This window comes from Piliocolobus tephrosceles, chromosome 5 (genome assembly GCF_002776525.5).
Source record: "Piliocolobus tephrosceles isolate RC106 chromosome 5, ASM277652v3, whole genome shotgun sequence".
Classification (NCBI taxonomy): Eukaryota; Metazoa; Chordata; class Mammalia; order Primates; family Cercopithecidae; genus Piliocolobus; species Piliocolobus tephrosceles.
In genome coordinates this window covers 53444708-53463308 of record NC_045438.1, presented here as the reverse complement: position 1 = coordinate 53463308, position 18601 = coordinate 53444708, and the positions used below count along the sequence as shown (strand labels likewise).

The 18601-nt window shown below is 39.8% G+C and overlaps 1 protein-coding gene across 1 annotated transcript in view; it reads left to right on the top strand.

The window, feature by feature from the left end:
• SYNE1 (spectrin repeat containing nuclear envelope protein 1) overlaps positions 1–18601 on the top strand; it is a 524167-nt gene that overhangs the window by 342532 nt on the left and 163034 nt on the right. Inside the window, exons 90-93 of the mRNA XM_026454397.1 lie at positions 1308–1502; positions 2589–2729; positions 9206–9373; positions 9584–9745. Of these exons, the coding sequence (XP_026310182.1) occupies positions 1308–1502; positions 2589–2729; positions 9206–9373; positions 9584–9745 (666 nt within the window). The remainder of the gene's footprint in view (positions 1–1307; positions 1503–2588; positions 2730–9205; positions 9374–9583; positions 9746–18601) is intronic.

Here is an 18601-nt window from a genome sequence, read left to right as displayed (position 1 = left end):
GCAGAGTCTCACTCTGTTGCCCAGGCTGGAGTTCAGTGACACAGTCTTGGCTCACTGCAACCTCCATCTCCCGGATTCAAGCGATTTCTGGCTAATTTTTGTATTTTTAGTAGAGACAGGGTTTCACCATGTTGGCCAGGCTGGTCTTGAACTCCTGACCTCAAGTGATCCCCTTGCCTCAGCCTCATAAAGTGGCATGAGCCACTGCACCTGGCCCACAAAATGTGTTCCGTGTGTACAATAAATGATAGTCTCTCAAACAAAGAAGCCAAATAAAAAAAATTAAAAAGAATAATAGTTTTGTACTTTTAGGAATCATGTTTTGAAATATGTATTTTCATTTTTTAAAGATGCAATAAAGTATAATTTTAATATTTGATACTTAAAATATTTAAGCAAGAAAGTAAAACTTTAATATTTTAGAATTACCATACTCCTAAAATGAATCTATAGTTACTTTTTTAAGGGCTATGTGCTATCCAGAATATATTTCCAATAAGCTCTTAATAAAATATTTAAAACCTCTATCTGTCATAATAAATTTTTTTCATTCTTGTCTGCTCAAAAACAAAAAAAAATTATTTTTTCAAAAGTAAATGAAATTAAAAGCCATTAAATCTGAATTGCACTTCAAGTGTAAAGTTCTAGTTAAAGCCTCAGCATCATGATGAAATGCGCAAGAGAAAATTTGATGAATATGCGAAATGTTATTTGGGGGTCAATCTGCATTAAAAATTAGGATTTCCATATGCAATATCTAGCTTATCTAAAAAAAATTCCTAGGGACATAGGAACAGATAGGCTATTGACTATGTGACCCTATGTAAAATAATGACTGTCAACTCTGTTGAATGTACTCAGTAGGGTAAGAGCTGAGCCTTGCATTTTTTTGGTGTGGTTTTAGCCATCACATGACCTAATTTCCATGGCATGAACCATCTGGTAAATTTCAGATGCTTTCCGCTTTTTAAGAAAGTTTTCAGTTCCTACTGTTGCGGAAGTTCATGGTTCCATATGGGGCCTCTCTCGATTAGAAACCATTCATTCGGCCTCCTCCCCTCATTTCTCCTTTTGCACGGACGCGAGGACGCGGGCTCGGGCCCTTTGGCTGTGCCTGCGCTGCGCCGCGCAGCCTGCGGTCTGGCTCGGTAGCGAGATGCTGGAGGACTCGCCGCCTCCACATCCTTCCTCTCCGGCCCGCGCGGCTCTGCGCGCTCATTGGCCCGCCGTGCAGGAAGATGAACGCTACTACTTCTGTTTCCTTTTGATGCTACTCTGACACCCCGGTGGGGGAAATGTTTCCTCAGGAGCTGGCGCAGAAAATTAAGGGCTACCAGGAGCAGATCGCTTCTTTGAATTCCAAGTGCAAGATGCTGACGATGAAAGCCAAGCACGCCACCATGCTGCTGACGGTGACCGAGGTCGAGGGGCTGGCGGAAGGGACAGAGGACCTGGACGGGGAGCTCCTCCCCGCGCCTTCGGCCCACCCCTCTGTGGTCATGGTAAGGATCCAGTAGGTCCCCGCGGCTTTGCTCTTTGACTGGAGCCTGGCGAGTGGCTCCATGTTCCCTCTCCGTGGCTGATTTCAGGGACCAGCCTTCGATCTTGCAGATGAAGAGGGAAAAACAGTTTCCTTAACTCTCTTTGACTACCATTGGGCCGGGCCAATCTTTGACACTGTAAACAATGACAGTTAAAATGAAACTGTGTGCTCGAGACAGCTGAATTACTTAACTGTCAGCTGTCTGCTCTGTATTTGTTTATAATTTCACAATAATACTGAGAGGCTCTGAGCTTTAAACAGTAATTTATTTGCACAATGTTTTAGTTGTCTGGGGGATGGGAAATTCATGGCACATATATTTAGTTGTGTTTTGCAGGCTAACTAGCTAACTACCTATGTGCAAGTACTCTACTGTATAAATGTTTAATACAATTTAGAAGAACAGCTATTGTTAGAAAAAATATGAAAACAGACAATCTAAAGCTTGGCTTTGGATTAAAATAAATCAACTTTGTTATTTTCTGTTCTGCACCACTATTTTCCTATACACTTGATATCTAAACTGCATTGAGTATTTTGGTGACTGTAATGTTTTCTACTGCTGTGTATTTTCCCTAATATGTGCTGTACCTCAGGTAATGAGTAACCATACCTGGGCCCATTTGGCAATATACTACTTTGGGTGCATTTATCTCCCTACGATATTTGAAACTTGAGATGTCCGCGAAAGACCAAGCTTTATTTCATAGAACTTTCCTCACTTGTATGATTCATGATTTTTCCAGTTATTTATAAAGCCACAAACTCTCCAAAGAAAGGAAAATAATGAAGTATTTAATCAACAACCAAACTTCAATGTCATATGCACCCCCATCCCTGATTGTTTTACAAATGATTACTAGCATCATATTCTCTTGAAAACACAACTTTTAAATACTAACACAGGATTAATATGTGAATTTGGGTCCCGGTAATTCTAACCTTTGTTTTATAATTAACTCTGTTTTGGCCTGTGCCTGAACAGGACTTATGTTAACATAGCTAATTGATTTTCATGTCCTTTGGGCTACATTTTACGTGGCAGATGACTGCAGGTCGCTGTCACACTTTGCTGTCACCGGTCACTGAGGAGTCTGGGGAGGAGGGAACCAACAGTGAGATTTCCTCTCCACCTGCCTGTCGCTCCCCTTCACCTGTGGCTAATACAGATGCTTCTGTTAACCAGGTACCTCCCACTTGGCATTCCTCTAGCAATATTCTCTGGGCAGATGCAGGACTCCATTCTCTGATTCCATTAGACTGTGGGTATGAATCTCAGACTTTGTTGCATTTGGTTCCAGGGACACACCAATAGGTGTTATAGTTGCACAAACTATGATTGTCATGTGTCTCAGTAGGTCATCTCCTCTCCTGGGCTACAGAAAATGGCATGAGCAAAAATTAGGTCATGGGAATGATAGCCCAGAAGGCCCTATTTTAAGACATTATGGTCTTAGTTTCTAGCAATCATCTGGAATTGGGTTCTGCATCCAACAGAAAATGAAAGATCTGTGTCACCATTGTAAAATAACATGATTCGATGGCTTTATAACATGCATTGAATATAGTGTTGGCATTTACCAGCTCAGGTTTTGAAGATGGGAAACTTCTGTTCGTTATGTCAGACTTCTTTATTTACAACTTGTGTACCAATTTAAGGAATGTCTGCCATATTTATACTAGAATGCCTAGTAGATTTGAGTGTTTAACTTATCTTTCAATAATCTTAAATTTTGTTTTCTGTAAAATGGGGAAAATAAAATAACCATTTTGTTATAAGAAGCCTTTTACCATGTATTAAATGTAGATAATACTAAAATTAAATGTCAAAAAGGTTTTATGTCAAATATTAGATAGAAATCAAAAAGATGCCTTTATAATAAGTAACCAAAAACTTTTAATGCATGTTAAGTAATACTTTATTTTTTAGTGAAGACAACTAGAAAATGTAAACTATCCTATGAAATTATGTTTTTTCAAAGAAGTTGATATGTATTATTAAGGGAGAAGCATTAAACAGAGCAAATGTTTTATAACCTGTATTATAATTCAATATAATTCAGTTTTATTATTTTTATTTTAAAGCAGAAGCATTCAGACTATCATAGGATTTCTGTGATGAAGAGAATCCTCCCTCATTAAAAAGAAAAGGAACGTCAAAATGATGAAACCTTTAGTTAATACAATTACACATTCTCTTGGTAAAAATCAGGATAGCTCTAGGGAAACTACCAACTCATCCATTCATCAAACACATTCTGACACCTGCTCAGCATGAAACCTTGTGTTGGTTCCTGAGGATGCAGCTGAGAAGGAGTCAGCATGGTCCTACCTGCAAGGCCCTGACAATCTAAAGAGAAAGGCAGATATGGGACAGATAATAACAACGTGATCAGAGGAAACTAAAAACAGCAACAAAAAAGGAGAAGTTCAGGGAGCCATGGGGGATTGGGAAAGTGTTCTTCAAATTCTGATTTAAAAATATGTATTACTCATTCTTTGATGATTTGTCCTTCCCTATGGTTACAGATGTTATTAGAGAAATTGAGCCATAGTCAGCTGATTATTATATAGAAAAAAGTTGTTCTATGTAATATGGTCTAGGTTCTCAAAATTTTCAAACTGAATAGTAAATACTTATTTGAGACTAACTTTGTGGAAAGAATATACCTTTTCTAAAATTGTAAATCTCCATGCTACTTCTTGTAAAGTGTCGAAGTATACATGAAAGTGCCCTAAAAATGATGAAATATGCAAACATTTCTATTATTATTTCTTGACATTAACCACAAAGCTTCATCAGATCCTAACCCTCAGTAAGATTAGGCTTTAATTCTTCCCTCTCCCCTAGACACAGGAAAACATCAATACAATTGCATTGTTAATCTAAAATACTTACATGTGATGCTGCAAAGTAGGGGGAAATGCCTTCACTTAGTTTAAGGCAGACAGGTTTACTCTGAGGGAGCTGTTAAAAAGAAATGTAGTACGCTTGGTGTTCATCAAACAAATCAACCCCATCATTATGTTATTTTTGTGTAATAATATAAGTTAGAAGACAATTAAAAAATATGACACCGTGACCAATGATGCACTGGATTTATAATATTGTCTCATGAAACTGAGGAGGACATGTAGGATACCCGTAAGTTTCAGTTTTCAGATTAAAAACCCTGAGTTTTGTGCACAGAATGTGTACAACTGTTTCAGGGAGCAGCCAAATAGAACTGCTTTATAAAATCACAGTTGTTAAAAAAAAAAAAAAAAAAGGTTTTGTGCCTGCTGTTCCTGCAAGTAGATCTCCGTTATATAACTACCTAGTCCCACTCACAGTCAGTGTATTCTGTCTCTGACAGTAGCTATTAGCTAAAACGTAATAACAATTTAGCTTACTTGAAGGTAGAAATACCGAGGCATTCCCAGATTTTGCTGCAGGCTTCTTGATTCTCCTTAGAAGCAAGCCAAGTCTTAGACTCTGCAGAAGAGTTGAGAGATGAATAGATTTGAAAAGAGCGAGCAAGAGTATAATGGGAAAATCATTGGCCTGCAAGTGAAAAGCTCACACTGAGTTGCAGCTCTTCCTCCTCTAAGCCGAGTGCACCTGGGAAGTCCCTTCATACCCTCATTTGTAAGTGGGAAGCACTACTACTCAATTCACAACGTTGTGAAAATGAAATGTGACATTAATCATGAAAGTGCTTTTTAAACTAGAAAATGCTGATCGAATAGTAGCTACAGTTGTCCAGATTTATTTCCTTAGGAATCTGCTCATAATAACTCTTATAACTTAGGCACATAAGCAATAAGAAATGTATTTTTAACAGTGACTCCTCACTACATCAAGTATTGACTTGAGTAGTTATTTATAGTACTGAGTGATTTCATCTATAAAAGGTGATGTATTTTCAAATCCTTTTAAGAAACCAGGAGTTGTCATTCCTATCCGTAGGCATGAGCCATACACACGTATACACACACACACACACACACAGCGAGAGAGAAAGAGACTGCCAGAAAAAAATTACTGTAATAAATTTATTCTAGCTCTTTTGGGGGCCTTCTGTATTTATAATAGAGTATCTAATGTAAAATGTTGACACCATTTAAAGCCATTCCTGCTTTTCCTTGTGGACAGTAATAGTATTACTTTACATGTATAGAAAATAATATAATTTATAACATAAAGTGCATTTACAAGCATGGTTCATTATGAACATATAGGTCAGCTTCTTATTTGCCAAACTCTCCGCAATATGCTCAGGATGAAGACGAAAAGCACTGACCCAGACAGCCCTTAGGGAGCTTACAGCGTGTGTGAGGACAGGCAAATGGTTACACTAGAGGGTGGCAGGTGGTGTGGCAGAGGGCAGCACAGTGTTGTGGGAGGGCCTAGAGAAAGCACCTAAACTAGCTGGGGTCAGGCAGGGGTCAAGATGGCCCTCTTTGGTTTTAAGTAGGGAGCACAGTTAGGCAGTTGGAGTGCGGTTGGGTCGTGTGAGATGAAGATTTTCAGGCAGAAGAAACCACCTGTGGGAAGCTGTGGAGGCGGGAAGCAAAATGGCCCATCAAGGCAACTGCAAATAGTTTCAGTATAATTGGAGAAACATTGGAGGAGGAGGAGAGGGGGAAGTGAGACTGAGAGGGATATGGGAACCACATCATGGAGGCCCTGAATGCCACAGGAAGGAATTTCAGCTTCCTCCAGAAGCTAATATTTAACCATTGAGGGAATTTAATGAGAAGCTGTGTATAGAACTGTGTTTTAGAACTGATACTTCTGGATCAATGTGGACAGGATAATAGAGGTGTGCAAATTCAGAGCCAGGGGAGCAGTTAGAAACAGAAGTTGCACAGTCTCATGCTTGGTCCACCCTGGTGATAAAAATGAGAGAAACAGGTCAGGAGGGACTACAGAGGCCTGGACAGCTCCTGCTCCACATAAATGAGGCAATGTCTCCTCTGTTAGCATTACTTCAACAAAGACACAGGGCCCAGTGTTACCATACCTTGTGGTTTGCAAAACAAGCTATGAATGTGAATTTTAATGAAATCTCTCTATCTTCATGAAGAGAGATTTTAAACAATTTAAATCATTGTAAAAGCCACACTAAATGTGTGCAGGTCAGAGGCAGCCCACAGGCTGCCAGTTTGCAACCTTTGAGTTAGGAAGTTGTTACTGTAATGAGAACTTGAACCAAGGCTGTGGCCAGGATATGCGTCGTTAGCACTTCATCCTCCCATAAGCAGTGGATGGTAAGGGGGAGGAGAAATCAGGAATAAATCCCAAGTTTATAGCTTAGGTGAGAAGACATTCCATTTATTGCGAGATGGATAATACTTCATTGTTTCATCCTCAATTGGTTCATTTTGGAAATGTTGACTTTGAAGAGCCTACAGGATATGCATGGATATGTGAGTCTGGAGCTTATCAATTCACCAGTATTGGTGAGTGAGTGGAAAACAAACTACAAAAGAGCAAGAGTTGAATGACTAGAAAGCTGGGAGGAGAACAGAGAGATTTTTTAGAAAGTGTTTCCAGAAAGGGGTTTTCAGTGCTATTGAATGCTAGAGGTCTGGCAAGGGAAGGGATGAAAATTCATCATGTTTTGTCATAGAAGCTGGTGAGAGCAAGCTCTGCAGTCATCAGGATCAAAGCCCAAACTGGAATTTAGAAGTGGATTGAGGGTGAGAAAGTCCCATGTGAAAATCACCCTTTTAGAAGTTGGATTATGAAATGAAAGGGAGAAAACAAAGAAATGAGGATGCAGCCTGTGCATGCAGGTGCATTCCCATGTGACGACCCATCACATTGTGAACTACGGACTTTTCAGAAAATGTGATCTCCTTCAAGAAAACAAAAGAAACAGTATGTGTAGGTGTTTTTAGATGGAAAAGTGAAAGTCAACAAACCAGGGGAGGATGTTAATAGACCAGGGTCCTTGAAAAGGCGGTTTATGGGATTCTCAGAGTCTGTGGGAGAGTCAGGTTTAAGCAATGAAACTGGTAAGCATAAGATAAGGGTGAGTGTGAATATACACAGACTTTTGAAAATTTGAGAAGTTGTAGTATCTCCGTGACAGCTTGGATTGCATGTGTATGTGTGTGTGTGCACATGTTTGTGTGTGTATTTGTGTGTGTGTGTGTGTGTGTCAATAACACACACACATGCATATATGCACCCTGGAAAGAAAAGCTGGATTGAGTCATGTTTGCGGTTTTCCAAGTGGATGAAGTAAAGGGTAAAAGAGCAAGAGAAACAAGAGTCTTGGCAAGAAAGGGGTTTAAGTAACTTTAGACATAACTACAAGTCCAAGTGAGTGATGACAGCATACAAGGGTGTGGAGGACTGAAGTGGGGTGGGAGTGAGTGAGGATCAATGAATCTAAACCTATTGAGGACATGAGGAGTAATCCACTCAAGACAGTGACAGGGTTAGGAATGAAGAGAAAGCAGTCTTCATATTCCAATGTCATCAATAAATGTTGGGGACTCATCTGGAGACCTCAGGAACAACAACAAAATGGGTAGAAGCTGTCATAGTCACTCAAATATTATTTCATGTAATCCTCAGTCCCACCCAAGGTTGGACCAAGGAGTGAACCAGTGTGCAAGATATATTATTTGCTCCAATTATATAGCTACACTAGAGGAGAATTTCGCTAGAATCTCAGCTGTCCCAGTCTGAATTCATTCTACTACGTGACACTGCTGCATTTGTTTCTCAGATGGCTGGAGCCTTCTTCAATACTTTTTACCAATACATGATTATCAATAAGACTCAGGTATTTTAAGCTGACATAATTCCCTTTAACAGTCCAACTGCACAAACAATGAACTTTATAATAGCAATTACTCCCCCAATTAAATTTCTACTGAAATACAGATAAATAACCATAGAGACAATTGAAAACCATCTTTACTATGTCTCTTGATATATCTTTACTATATCTCTTGATATAGTAAATTTTATCAATACAAATAAAATATGTAATGTTACTTATAACACAATAGATTCAAAAAATTGGAAAGCATGATATTTCATCATTCACTTTGATTTTGTGTGTGTGTATACTTTGAGGAAATGAATAGAAGAAAACCTTTATATTATTTGTTTCTTAGAGTAGTTGTAACTTCCCCATTACATTTTTCTTATTTAATATCAAAATATTTAAATTAATTCTGCAAATAATGAACCCACAAATAGTGAAGATCTGGCTACATCTGTAGATTTAATTTTATTTAAGTCAAGTAGTTTTTAAAATTATTTAAAACTAATGAATACATTTGGCAACATTTTAGGAACTAGATCATTAAGAGTCCCTTTTTTTTGCTATTGTAATCAATCTTTAAATACATGTGTACTGCTTAAATCCTTTGTATTTCCATTTAACAAACATAGAATAAGAATGAGTTTTGGCAACTTGAAGTATTGGTAAAGTTGTTTTTTGATGTATGTAAACAAAAATTCTGAAACAATTATAGTGTGCTTTGATACAGTCTTTAAATTTTTCTAGTCACAAGAGTTTACTAATTTACTAGTTTGTAGTGCTCCATGAAAGGTGTAGATCTGAAACCTTTCCTTGACATGACCAACAGTACCCAGAGCATATTAATCTAGACTTTTCTTTTTGTTTAATTCAGCACTGTGCTTTGCACTCACAGGACATTGCATATTACCAAGCCTTGTCTGCTGAGAGGTTGCAGACAGATGCTGCAAAGATTCACCCCAGCACATCAGCGTCCCAGGAGTTGTATGAACCAGGATTGGAGCCATCCGCTACTGCCAAACTGGGTGATTTGCAGCGTTCTTGGGAAACCTTAAAGAATGTGGTAAGTCTTCAAGGTGGACTTGTTTATGCCCACCAGACACCAGCAAACTTAGCGATTGTCTTATGAAATACATGCAGAGAGTTTACACATCCAGTCCACAGTTGAGTACCCCATGTTGGGCCACAGAGGTAAAGCACTGAAGAAAGAAATGTTGTAATCTGAAAGATAAGGGCCTGGGAAGCATTTGGTAATATCCCTTTTCTGGTGTAGATCAGTGAGAAGCAGCGCACACTCTATGAAGCTTTGGAACGCCAGCAGAAGTACCAGGACTCCCTCCAGTCCATCTCTACGAAGATGGAGGCCATTGAGCTGAAACTCAGTGAGAGCCCAGAGCCTGGCAGGAGTCCAGAAAGCCAGATGGCTGAACATCAGGTACAAATAGCCATGACTTCAGTTTCCTGCTTGATTAAATAAGTGCACTCTTGTGACTGTTTGGCCTGTCAAGCATGTGTTTGAGATAGCCAGTTGACTTTTTTTTTTTTACCTTATCAGTTCTTCCAGAGTAAACAAGAGTCCTAATGATGGTCATTTCTACTGCTGATTCAGGCAGGGATCTGAGAAAAAGAGAGAGAGAGAGAGATTCAGACCTTGAATCTAATTAAAGAAAGCTACATGCATTGATGTTGCTTTTTAACTTCGATTACACAAAATGTGTTTCCTTAGAGTTGCCAGGTTATTTTGGTTTTGTTGTGAGCCGTTGTAAGAAGAAAATATACTCCAAATCTACCTTTTCTGGATATTGTTGTTTTAAGAAACTTGGCCAGGGGGTGTCCCTCCATTATTACTTCAGAAAATATGTCTCAGGCTTCATAAGTTCTGAGTCTCATCTTGTAATTGTCCCTGACTTAAATCATTTTTTAAAAGGTTAGACTAGGCAAAATATTAGCTTTACATGAGAAACAGAGATGATTACATTAATGCAGAAAGATATTGTTAAAAATGTGTCCATTTAAAATGCATGCTAAGAAATGTTTAGAAATTAAAATCTGGTTAATACTTTGGCAGTCTGATGAGGTATGCTGTTAAAATTATATTTATTTGGTATAAGTAGGGTCTTAGGATACTGAGGCACACATTCTCCTACATATTCATCACCCTGATGTAGGAAAATACTGCCTGTCTGGGACAAGAACCCAGGAGCATGTGACAGTCCTTCAGAAGGCAGGAGGGAAGAAAGATATTTTTAGATGTTAATTAAGAGCTATGAAAGCATGGCTTTCCAGCATGTTTATCAAAGACAGGGTAACTTAACAGCTTTAAGAGTGAAACATTGTACTTTGTCTTTCTTCTACTTTACATCTTCCTAGTTTTGGAAGCAGGATAACCTTGGAATACACTGCTTGTTCATATGTATAGTCAGATAAAATTGCATTCTTTTGCAATATATATCTTTCAGTATAACACAAAAATGAGAACATTTCATCTAGAGACAACATATTGAGAAATAGTGGTTTCAGGTTTTTTACACTCTTGTAGCTTCTGAAGATAGAGATCAAAGTGCATAGTGTCCACTTTCAGGCCATATTTTGGTAAAAAAACAAAAAAACAAAAAAAAAACAAAACTATCTTCTGTAGGTCTTTCTGCTATCCCATAGTCACCCACCCTCAGCCACATTTGTAGAGGGTGCCATGAAAGCACAAAATGAGAATTAACCCTTGTTATCCAAGACCAGATCAATCAGGAGGACAGTTGGGGGCTTGGGGGACTATTAAAATGCCATTTACTTCTGAGCTTCCCCCGTTTTATCACTAGAGTGCTAGTCTCCCAAACCCCTCTCCTTTCTAAAGGGGCCTCAGTGTCTCCCATTTCTCTTTAGTTGGTACCCCAGTTTTCTGTTGCCAGTGGCCACCTCTTTCTCATCTGAAGGGGTGTCCCTATTGCTCCAGTGTGCCCCTGGGGCTCCTGGGTCTTCCTTGCTCCTGCGGTTCTGTCTGTCCAGCTGTTTCCTGCACCTCTGCTTCACTGTACTGGAAGGAGCCAGAGGACTTCCTTCAGGTTAAGTACGTGCTCCTCAGGGCAACCTCGATGGCTGTTCTGTAGGAGGCCCCCTTCTTCAAGCATTCAAAAGGAATATAGTGTACATTATGCAAGGGCTGGATTAGAATGCATTTGAGAGTTACTCACTCAGATTATCAGACGCTGATGTTGCAGAGTGTTTAAGTAGTTTGACCCTCTCTCCAGCTTCAGGACATCTCCACCTTTGTTCAAGCCCCCTATTCTTGTAGCCCAGCTGGCTGCCCACAATTGCCAAAGACCCATCACTGGCTCCCACAATATTTAGGAGCTGCATGAAAACAGGATCCTGGTGGCCTGCTCTGCCCTTCCAGAGTTCCTAACGGAGAATGCAAGTTAGCTTCCAATCAGCACCACCACCCCGTTGCTCAGGCATTAGGATGGAAACACACATAAACCGAATGTGGAGCAAAATGATGATTCTGTTCAAGGGATTTAATAGCGACAACTCAAAATTGCACATTAATTCTGAGAATTATAAATTAGAAGTGAATCTGTGACTTTTCTTGTCATTAAGGTCAACCACATGACTTTTTGTCCCTTTCTAAGTTGGCAGTAGCCATACTAGTCATCGCAACAGTAAGGAGGTACAACTAATTTAATGAAGATTACCAGTCACTGGGGCTTAATGTTTCATTAAGAGAGAAAATATATTAATGTTATATTAACTAATTCTATTAATATGTTATATTCATATAATTAGAACATATTAATGTTCTAATGGGAGGGAAAGAAAATAGCAATAATGTAGAATTTAGTATAATTTCATGTATCATTACATATTTACCATTTTTCATATGAGCTATTTTTGCTACCTTGTGCTATCTGTGCCTAAGTTCTACAAGTTCCGGAACACAGCTGCCTACATGAAAAGCTGGTGGTATCACAGTATCTAAATTTGTTCTTAGCTTCTGGAATGGTACTTTAAAAATTTCAAGCACTGTTATAGAATTACTATTTCTAAATTTCAACTGAATGGGCGTGAGGAAGTCCAGTATGGTTTTTTATATTTCCTAAAAATTAATAGAAATACTTTAGTTTTTACTTCTTTCCCAACACTCTTTTGGTAGTATTCACATTTTTTTAAGGAGGTAACCTAATTCCTGCATTTTCCCTTTAAACACTTGTCTAAACTACTGAATTTGTGTGGAATGCTGTGCCTTTCTGGTTATCCTCTCTAAATTGTCTGATAGATTTCATTTTTTTTTTTTTTTTTTTTTTTTGAGACGGAGTCTCGCTCTGTCGCCCAGGCTGGAGTGCAGTGGCCGGATCTCAGCTCACTGCAAGCTCCGCCTCCCGGGTTCCCGCCATTCTCCTGCCTCAGCCTCCCGAGTAGCTGGGACTACAGGCGCCGCCACCTCGCCCGGCTAATTTTTTTTTTGTATTTTTAGTAGAGACTGGGTTTCACCGTGTTAGCCAGGATGGTCTCGATCTCCTGACCTCGTGATCCGCCCGTCTCGGCCTCCCAAAGTGCTGGGATTACAGGCTTGAGCCACCGCGCCCGGCCCATTTTTTTTTTTTTCTAAGACAGAGTCTCACTCTGTTGCCCAGGCTGGAGTGCAATGGTGTGATCTTGGCTCACTGCAACCTCCATCTCCCAGGTTCAAGCGATTCTTCTGCCTTGGCCTCCCCAGTAGCTGGAATTATAGGTGCTTGCCACCACGCCAGGCTAATTTTTGTATTTTTAGTAGAGATGAGGTTGCACCATGTTGGCCAGGCTGGTCTCGAACTCCGTACCTCAGGTGATCCACTCACCTTGGCCTCCCAAAGTGCTGGGATTACATGCTGAGCCACCACGCCTGGCTGTCTTACAGATTTCATTTTAAGGCTTGAATGCAGTTCATGATCTGACTTGTGGCTGTTGTTCTGACTGTTAAGCCCTCTGTCATTGTGACCTTATTATCGTGAGCATCTGGTGCTTTGGGGACATGTGTTGCCACACTAAGCTCAGTGATAAATAGGACACAGAGCTCTGTGGTTATTTTGTTTTTTCATATATGTAACAACTAAAATAGAATGTGGGAAGAACTGTGGTCTCTCATCTGATCTTGGAAGTGAAGCAGTATTGGGCCTGGTTAGTACTTGGATGGGAGACTGCCCAGGAATACCAGGTGCTGTAGGCTTAAAAAAAAAAAAAAAAAAAAAAAACAAAAAAAAAAAAAAAAGCCAGGCGCAGTGGCTCACGCCTGTAATCCCAGCACTTTGGGAGGCCAACGCGGGCGGATCACGAGGTCAGGAGATCGAGACCATCCTGACTAACACAGTGAAACCCCGTCTCTACTAAAAATAGAAAAAATTAGCCGGGTGTGGTGGCGGGTGCCTGTAGTCCCAGCTACTTGGGAGGCTGAGGCAGGAGAATGGCATGAACCCAGGAGGCGGAACTTGCAGTGAGCCAAGATCGCGCCACTGTATTCCAGCCTGGGTGACAGTGCGAGACTCCGTCTCAACAAAAAAAAAAAAAAAAAAAAGGAAAGGAAACAGTCCAGCCTGATCAACACACTGAAACCCCATCTCTACTAAAACTACAAAAATAGCTGGGAGTAGTGGCGCACACCTGTACTCCCAACTACTCAGGAGGCTGAGACAGGAGAATTGCTTAAACCTGGAAGGTGGAGGTTGCAGTGAGCCAAGATGGCGCCTGGGTGACAGAGCGAGATTCCATCCCCTACAAAAAAAACAAAACAAAAAAATATTGTGTTCATGTAGATAGTTCTGAAAGTCACATAACATAAGGTCTGTGTTTCTTTTCACCCTTGGTATTAAAGAGTTTTTATGTTAGAGAAGTTCATGGAACTTCTCTAAGCTATGTAAGTGTCATACACATGCCAAGTTTGCAATTACAAATCAGAAACCCAAAAGCATGCATTTCATCTCTTTCTCCTTATCTTGAATCATATATTGTCAGGTAGGTGATGGCCACCAGCTCTTATACTCAGAGTTATGGGACTGAAGACATATTTGATGGCTGAATTTTTTTTTTAATTGAGGTGAAATTCACATAACATAAAATTAACCGTTTTAAATTGTACAATTTAGTAGTATTAGTACAGTGACAATGTTGTACAACCACTGTCTCTCTCTGGTTCCAAAACATTTTTATGACCCCAAAAGAAAATTTCATGCCCCCTGAGCATGGCTGCTAGATCTTGAAGTTAAAAACTCTAGCTACCTTCCAAAAATGTCCACTCACCTTTAAGAGTAAACTCAAGCATGAGTGGAAAGGACTGCCTCTAACAAGATTTAAGTGAGGCTGGGCACAGTGGTTTACACCTGTATTCCCAGCACTTTGGGAGGCCAAGGTGGGTGGGTCACTTGAGATCAGGAGTTCAAGACCAACCTGGCCAACATGGTGAAACCTCGTCTCTACTGAAAATACAAAAATTAGCTGGGCATGGTGGTGCATGCCTGTAGTCGCAGCTACTTGAGAGGCTAAGGCTGAAGAATTGCTTGAACTCAGGGGACGGAACTTGCAGTGAGCTGAGATCCTGCCACTGCATTCCAGCCTGGGCAACAGAGTGAGACTGTCCCCCAAAAAAATAAAAAAAGAAGATTTAAGTGAACAGTTCCAGATTTTCCTAATTCCTTCATTACTGACTGCAGAACATTCAGAGAGCTATTTTAGAACATTGTGAGTTTTAAATGGAAGCTGATAACTTCACTGTGCACCTGGTTGGTCAAATCCACTGAGATTTAATGAGGTAGTGCTCGTGAGAGTTACCAACACATCAGACAGAAAGCAGAAGTCTGATTGTGGGCTACATTTGGTGGAAAGTAGGTTAAACGAGATCTAACCAGGACTTTGAGGAGACAGTTTGAAAATTTGGAATGGCAACAGGAGTGGGTAGGAGGCACTATAAATGTAAATGTGTGTGGAAAAGCACAGAAGAGAGGATGAGAATGAACACAGTGTGAAATTGTTAGGAGTCTCTTCTTGCTTGTACAGAAGGATCAGTGTAAAAAAACAAAACAAAAAACAAAGACATAATAAGATCCATCTAATTATGGAGGAGCATTTAAAATCAGACCACATATAGATATGATACTTTTATCATTCAGGCACAAAACATTATTATGAAATAATAGAAAATACTGAATGGAAGTTTTTTTAATGTATAATAGTTTGAATGCATAAAAAATACTTTGAATATGTAATAAACAATATCAGTCTGTAAATTCATTGCAATCACATTTTTAAAATTGCAGCAAGTTTTTTGGTGGAGGCTGACGAGCTAATTCTAAAGTACACTGCAGGCTAGGCGCGGTGGCTCACGCCTGTAATCCCAGCACCTTGGGAGGCTGAAGTGGGCAGATCACTTGAGCTTAGAAATTCAAGACCAGCCTGGCCAACATGGTGAAACCACGTCTCTACTAAAAATACAAAAATTAGCCGGGTGTGGTGGTGCATGCCTGTAATCCCAGCTACTCTGGAGGCTGAGGCAAGGAGAATCGCTTGAACCCAGGAGGCAGAAGTTGCAGTGAACCAAGATCTTGCCCCTGACTCCAGCATGAGCAACAGAGCGAGACTCTGTCTCAAAAATAGTAATAATAATAATAAAGTATACTGCAAATGTGTGGGAAAATATGTATTAAAAATGCCAGAAGTAAAGAATAACCAGGACAGTCTTGAAAAAGATTGATAACGTTGAAAGACATATCCTACCAGATAGGGAGATTTATAAAGCTACAATAATTAAGATTGCGTGATATTTGCACAAACAGCCAAGTGAGTTGATGGGACAGAATTCGAGGCCAGAGCAGAATCACATTTATACAGACACTTGGCTTGTGGCAAAGTTTACACTGCAAAACAGTGGGCGAAAAGAAAAAAAAAAAGAATTTTCACCTCTTTCTACACTGGACATGAAAATTAGGTTTATGTGGTTTGTGGATCTAAATGTGAAGTTATTACCAAAGAAAAGTTTGAAAATAATATTTTAAAATATCTGTGGTGAATGATCTTTTTAAAAAACATTCTAATCCAGCACAGACTGATACTTTAGTAAAATTAAATCAAATGCTGCTTGGATGTCATAACTGTCAAATTACTACAAAAGTTTCTTAGCACTTGCTCTCAATATGTTTATCTTGTCATAAGCCAGTAACAAACATTTTGCAGACTGTTATTATTCCGTGGACCATGCTTTGAGTAGCATTGTTATAGAAGATAACCTATGAGATTGTATTCTATTTATGACCTTAGGTTAGGCAAAAGATTTCCTATATAGGACACCAAAAGCCCTAACAGTAAAGGAAAATATTGATTCTATTAGATCATGATAAAATTAAGAACTTCTTTTCATCAAAAGATATTATTAAGGAAATATTTCCCCATTAAGGGAAAACCATGCCTCAACATGGGAGCAGATTATTTGCAGTATGCAGAACCAAAAGAAACACAGGCACTCCTATCCAGAATATACAAACAACTCCATACCTTAATAAGAAAAGGGACAACTCTAGTAGAAAATGGGCAAAAGATTTTTAGCAGTCAGTCACAAAAGACACTCAATCTCATTAGTCATCGGGGAAATGGAAATTAAAATTACAATGAGATTGTACTAGTAAACTCACTAGAAAAGCTTAAAGTGAGAACAATTCATAGCCAGGTGACAGTGGAATATGATATTATGATAAAAATGGATTAACTCTTTCTACATGCAACAAAATGAATGACTCTCACAATCACGAAAGAAGCCAGACACAGAGCAGTGCACCGTGTATGATTCCATTTCTATAAAGCTCAAATAAGGGCCAAAGTCCTCTGACATTTATGAGTTAACACAGTGGTGATTTTTGAGGACAGCAGTAGCAAGAAAGAGGAGGTCAAAAGAGCTTGTAGAATCCTGGAAATGTTCCATTTCTTGATCTGGGTAGCAGCAGCATGGATATATATATATATAGTTGGTGTGCTTATAATCTGTTCACTTTTCTAGATGTATATAATATTAACAGTTTATGTAAAAATTGTCATGATGATATTTGATATTAGGAAAAGATAAGGGGTTTTTGCTGTTTAACATTGTGAGAGCCCACTCTGAGGAGGCACTGTGCTTACAGCAGAGCCTCCAGTCCTGTGGGAAAAATAGGAATTATGCAAATAAGGGCACATTGGAAACTATGAAATGCTGGCAAATATAAAGCCTATGTTACTTTACTTGAAATCATAGTTGCCTCTGTAGTGATAGAGCCTGTTTTTCCAACTTCATTGAAATCCTAAATAAAAATTTCTCCTGTGAGGATTCCATCTAAAGAGCAAGTCGTAAAATACCCCCCAAAAAGAGAAATAAAATCAAGTATAATTATGATAGACTGGAAAACAGGGCGCTATTGAGAGAGAATGATGGAGATTTTCTTAGGATTGGGTGGTCATGAAAGGCCTCTCTGAAGATAAGACAATTAACCTAAGAGCAAAGGATGAATAGAGCCATCACACACAGAGCGGGAAGAGTTTTCCGCGTTGTGGGAACAGCATGTTCAAAGGCCCTGAGGCCAGGAAGTGACTGAAGTGGGGCCCTGGAGTGGCTGAAGAAGGCAGGAATATGGTGAGCAAGAAGGGAGTGTGGCACATGAGGCAGGGAGAGTGAGACCACACAAGTTTGATTTATTTCACAGCAAGAATCCAGTACATATTTTAAAGAAGGGGAGTGAGAGGACCTTATTGATTTTTTCAAAAGGTTGCTGTAATTGCTTCATATAGACTGGGCTGGAGCAACTAGAGTGTAAGCAGATGGACTCATCAGTAGAACATTATATAGCAACTCAGTCAAGAGAGGAAGTTGACTTTGGCTTCAGGTGGGGGCAGAGGGGATATTCAGATATACATGATATAGTTTTGAGATAAAAGCCATTGGACGGCCGGGCGCGGTGGCTCAAGCCTGTAATCCCAGCACTTTGGGAGGCCGAGACGGGTGGATCACAAGGTCAGGAAATCAAGACCATCCTGGCTAACCCAGTGAAACCTCGTCTCTACTTAAAAAAAAAAAAAAAAAAAAACTAGCTGGGCGAGGTGGTGGGTGCCTGTAGTCCCAGCTACTCGGGAGGCTGAGGCAGGAGAATGGCGTAAACCCGGGAGGCGGAGCTTGCAGTGAGCTAAGATCCGGCCACTGCACTCCCGCCTGGGCGACAGAGCGATTCTCCGTCTCAAAAAAGCCATTGGACTGGGTGATGCATTGGATCTGGTAAGTGAAGGAGAGGAAGGTGTGAAGAGTGACTCC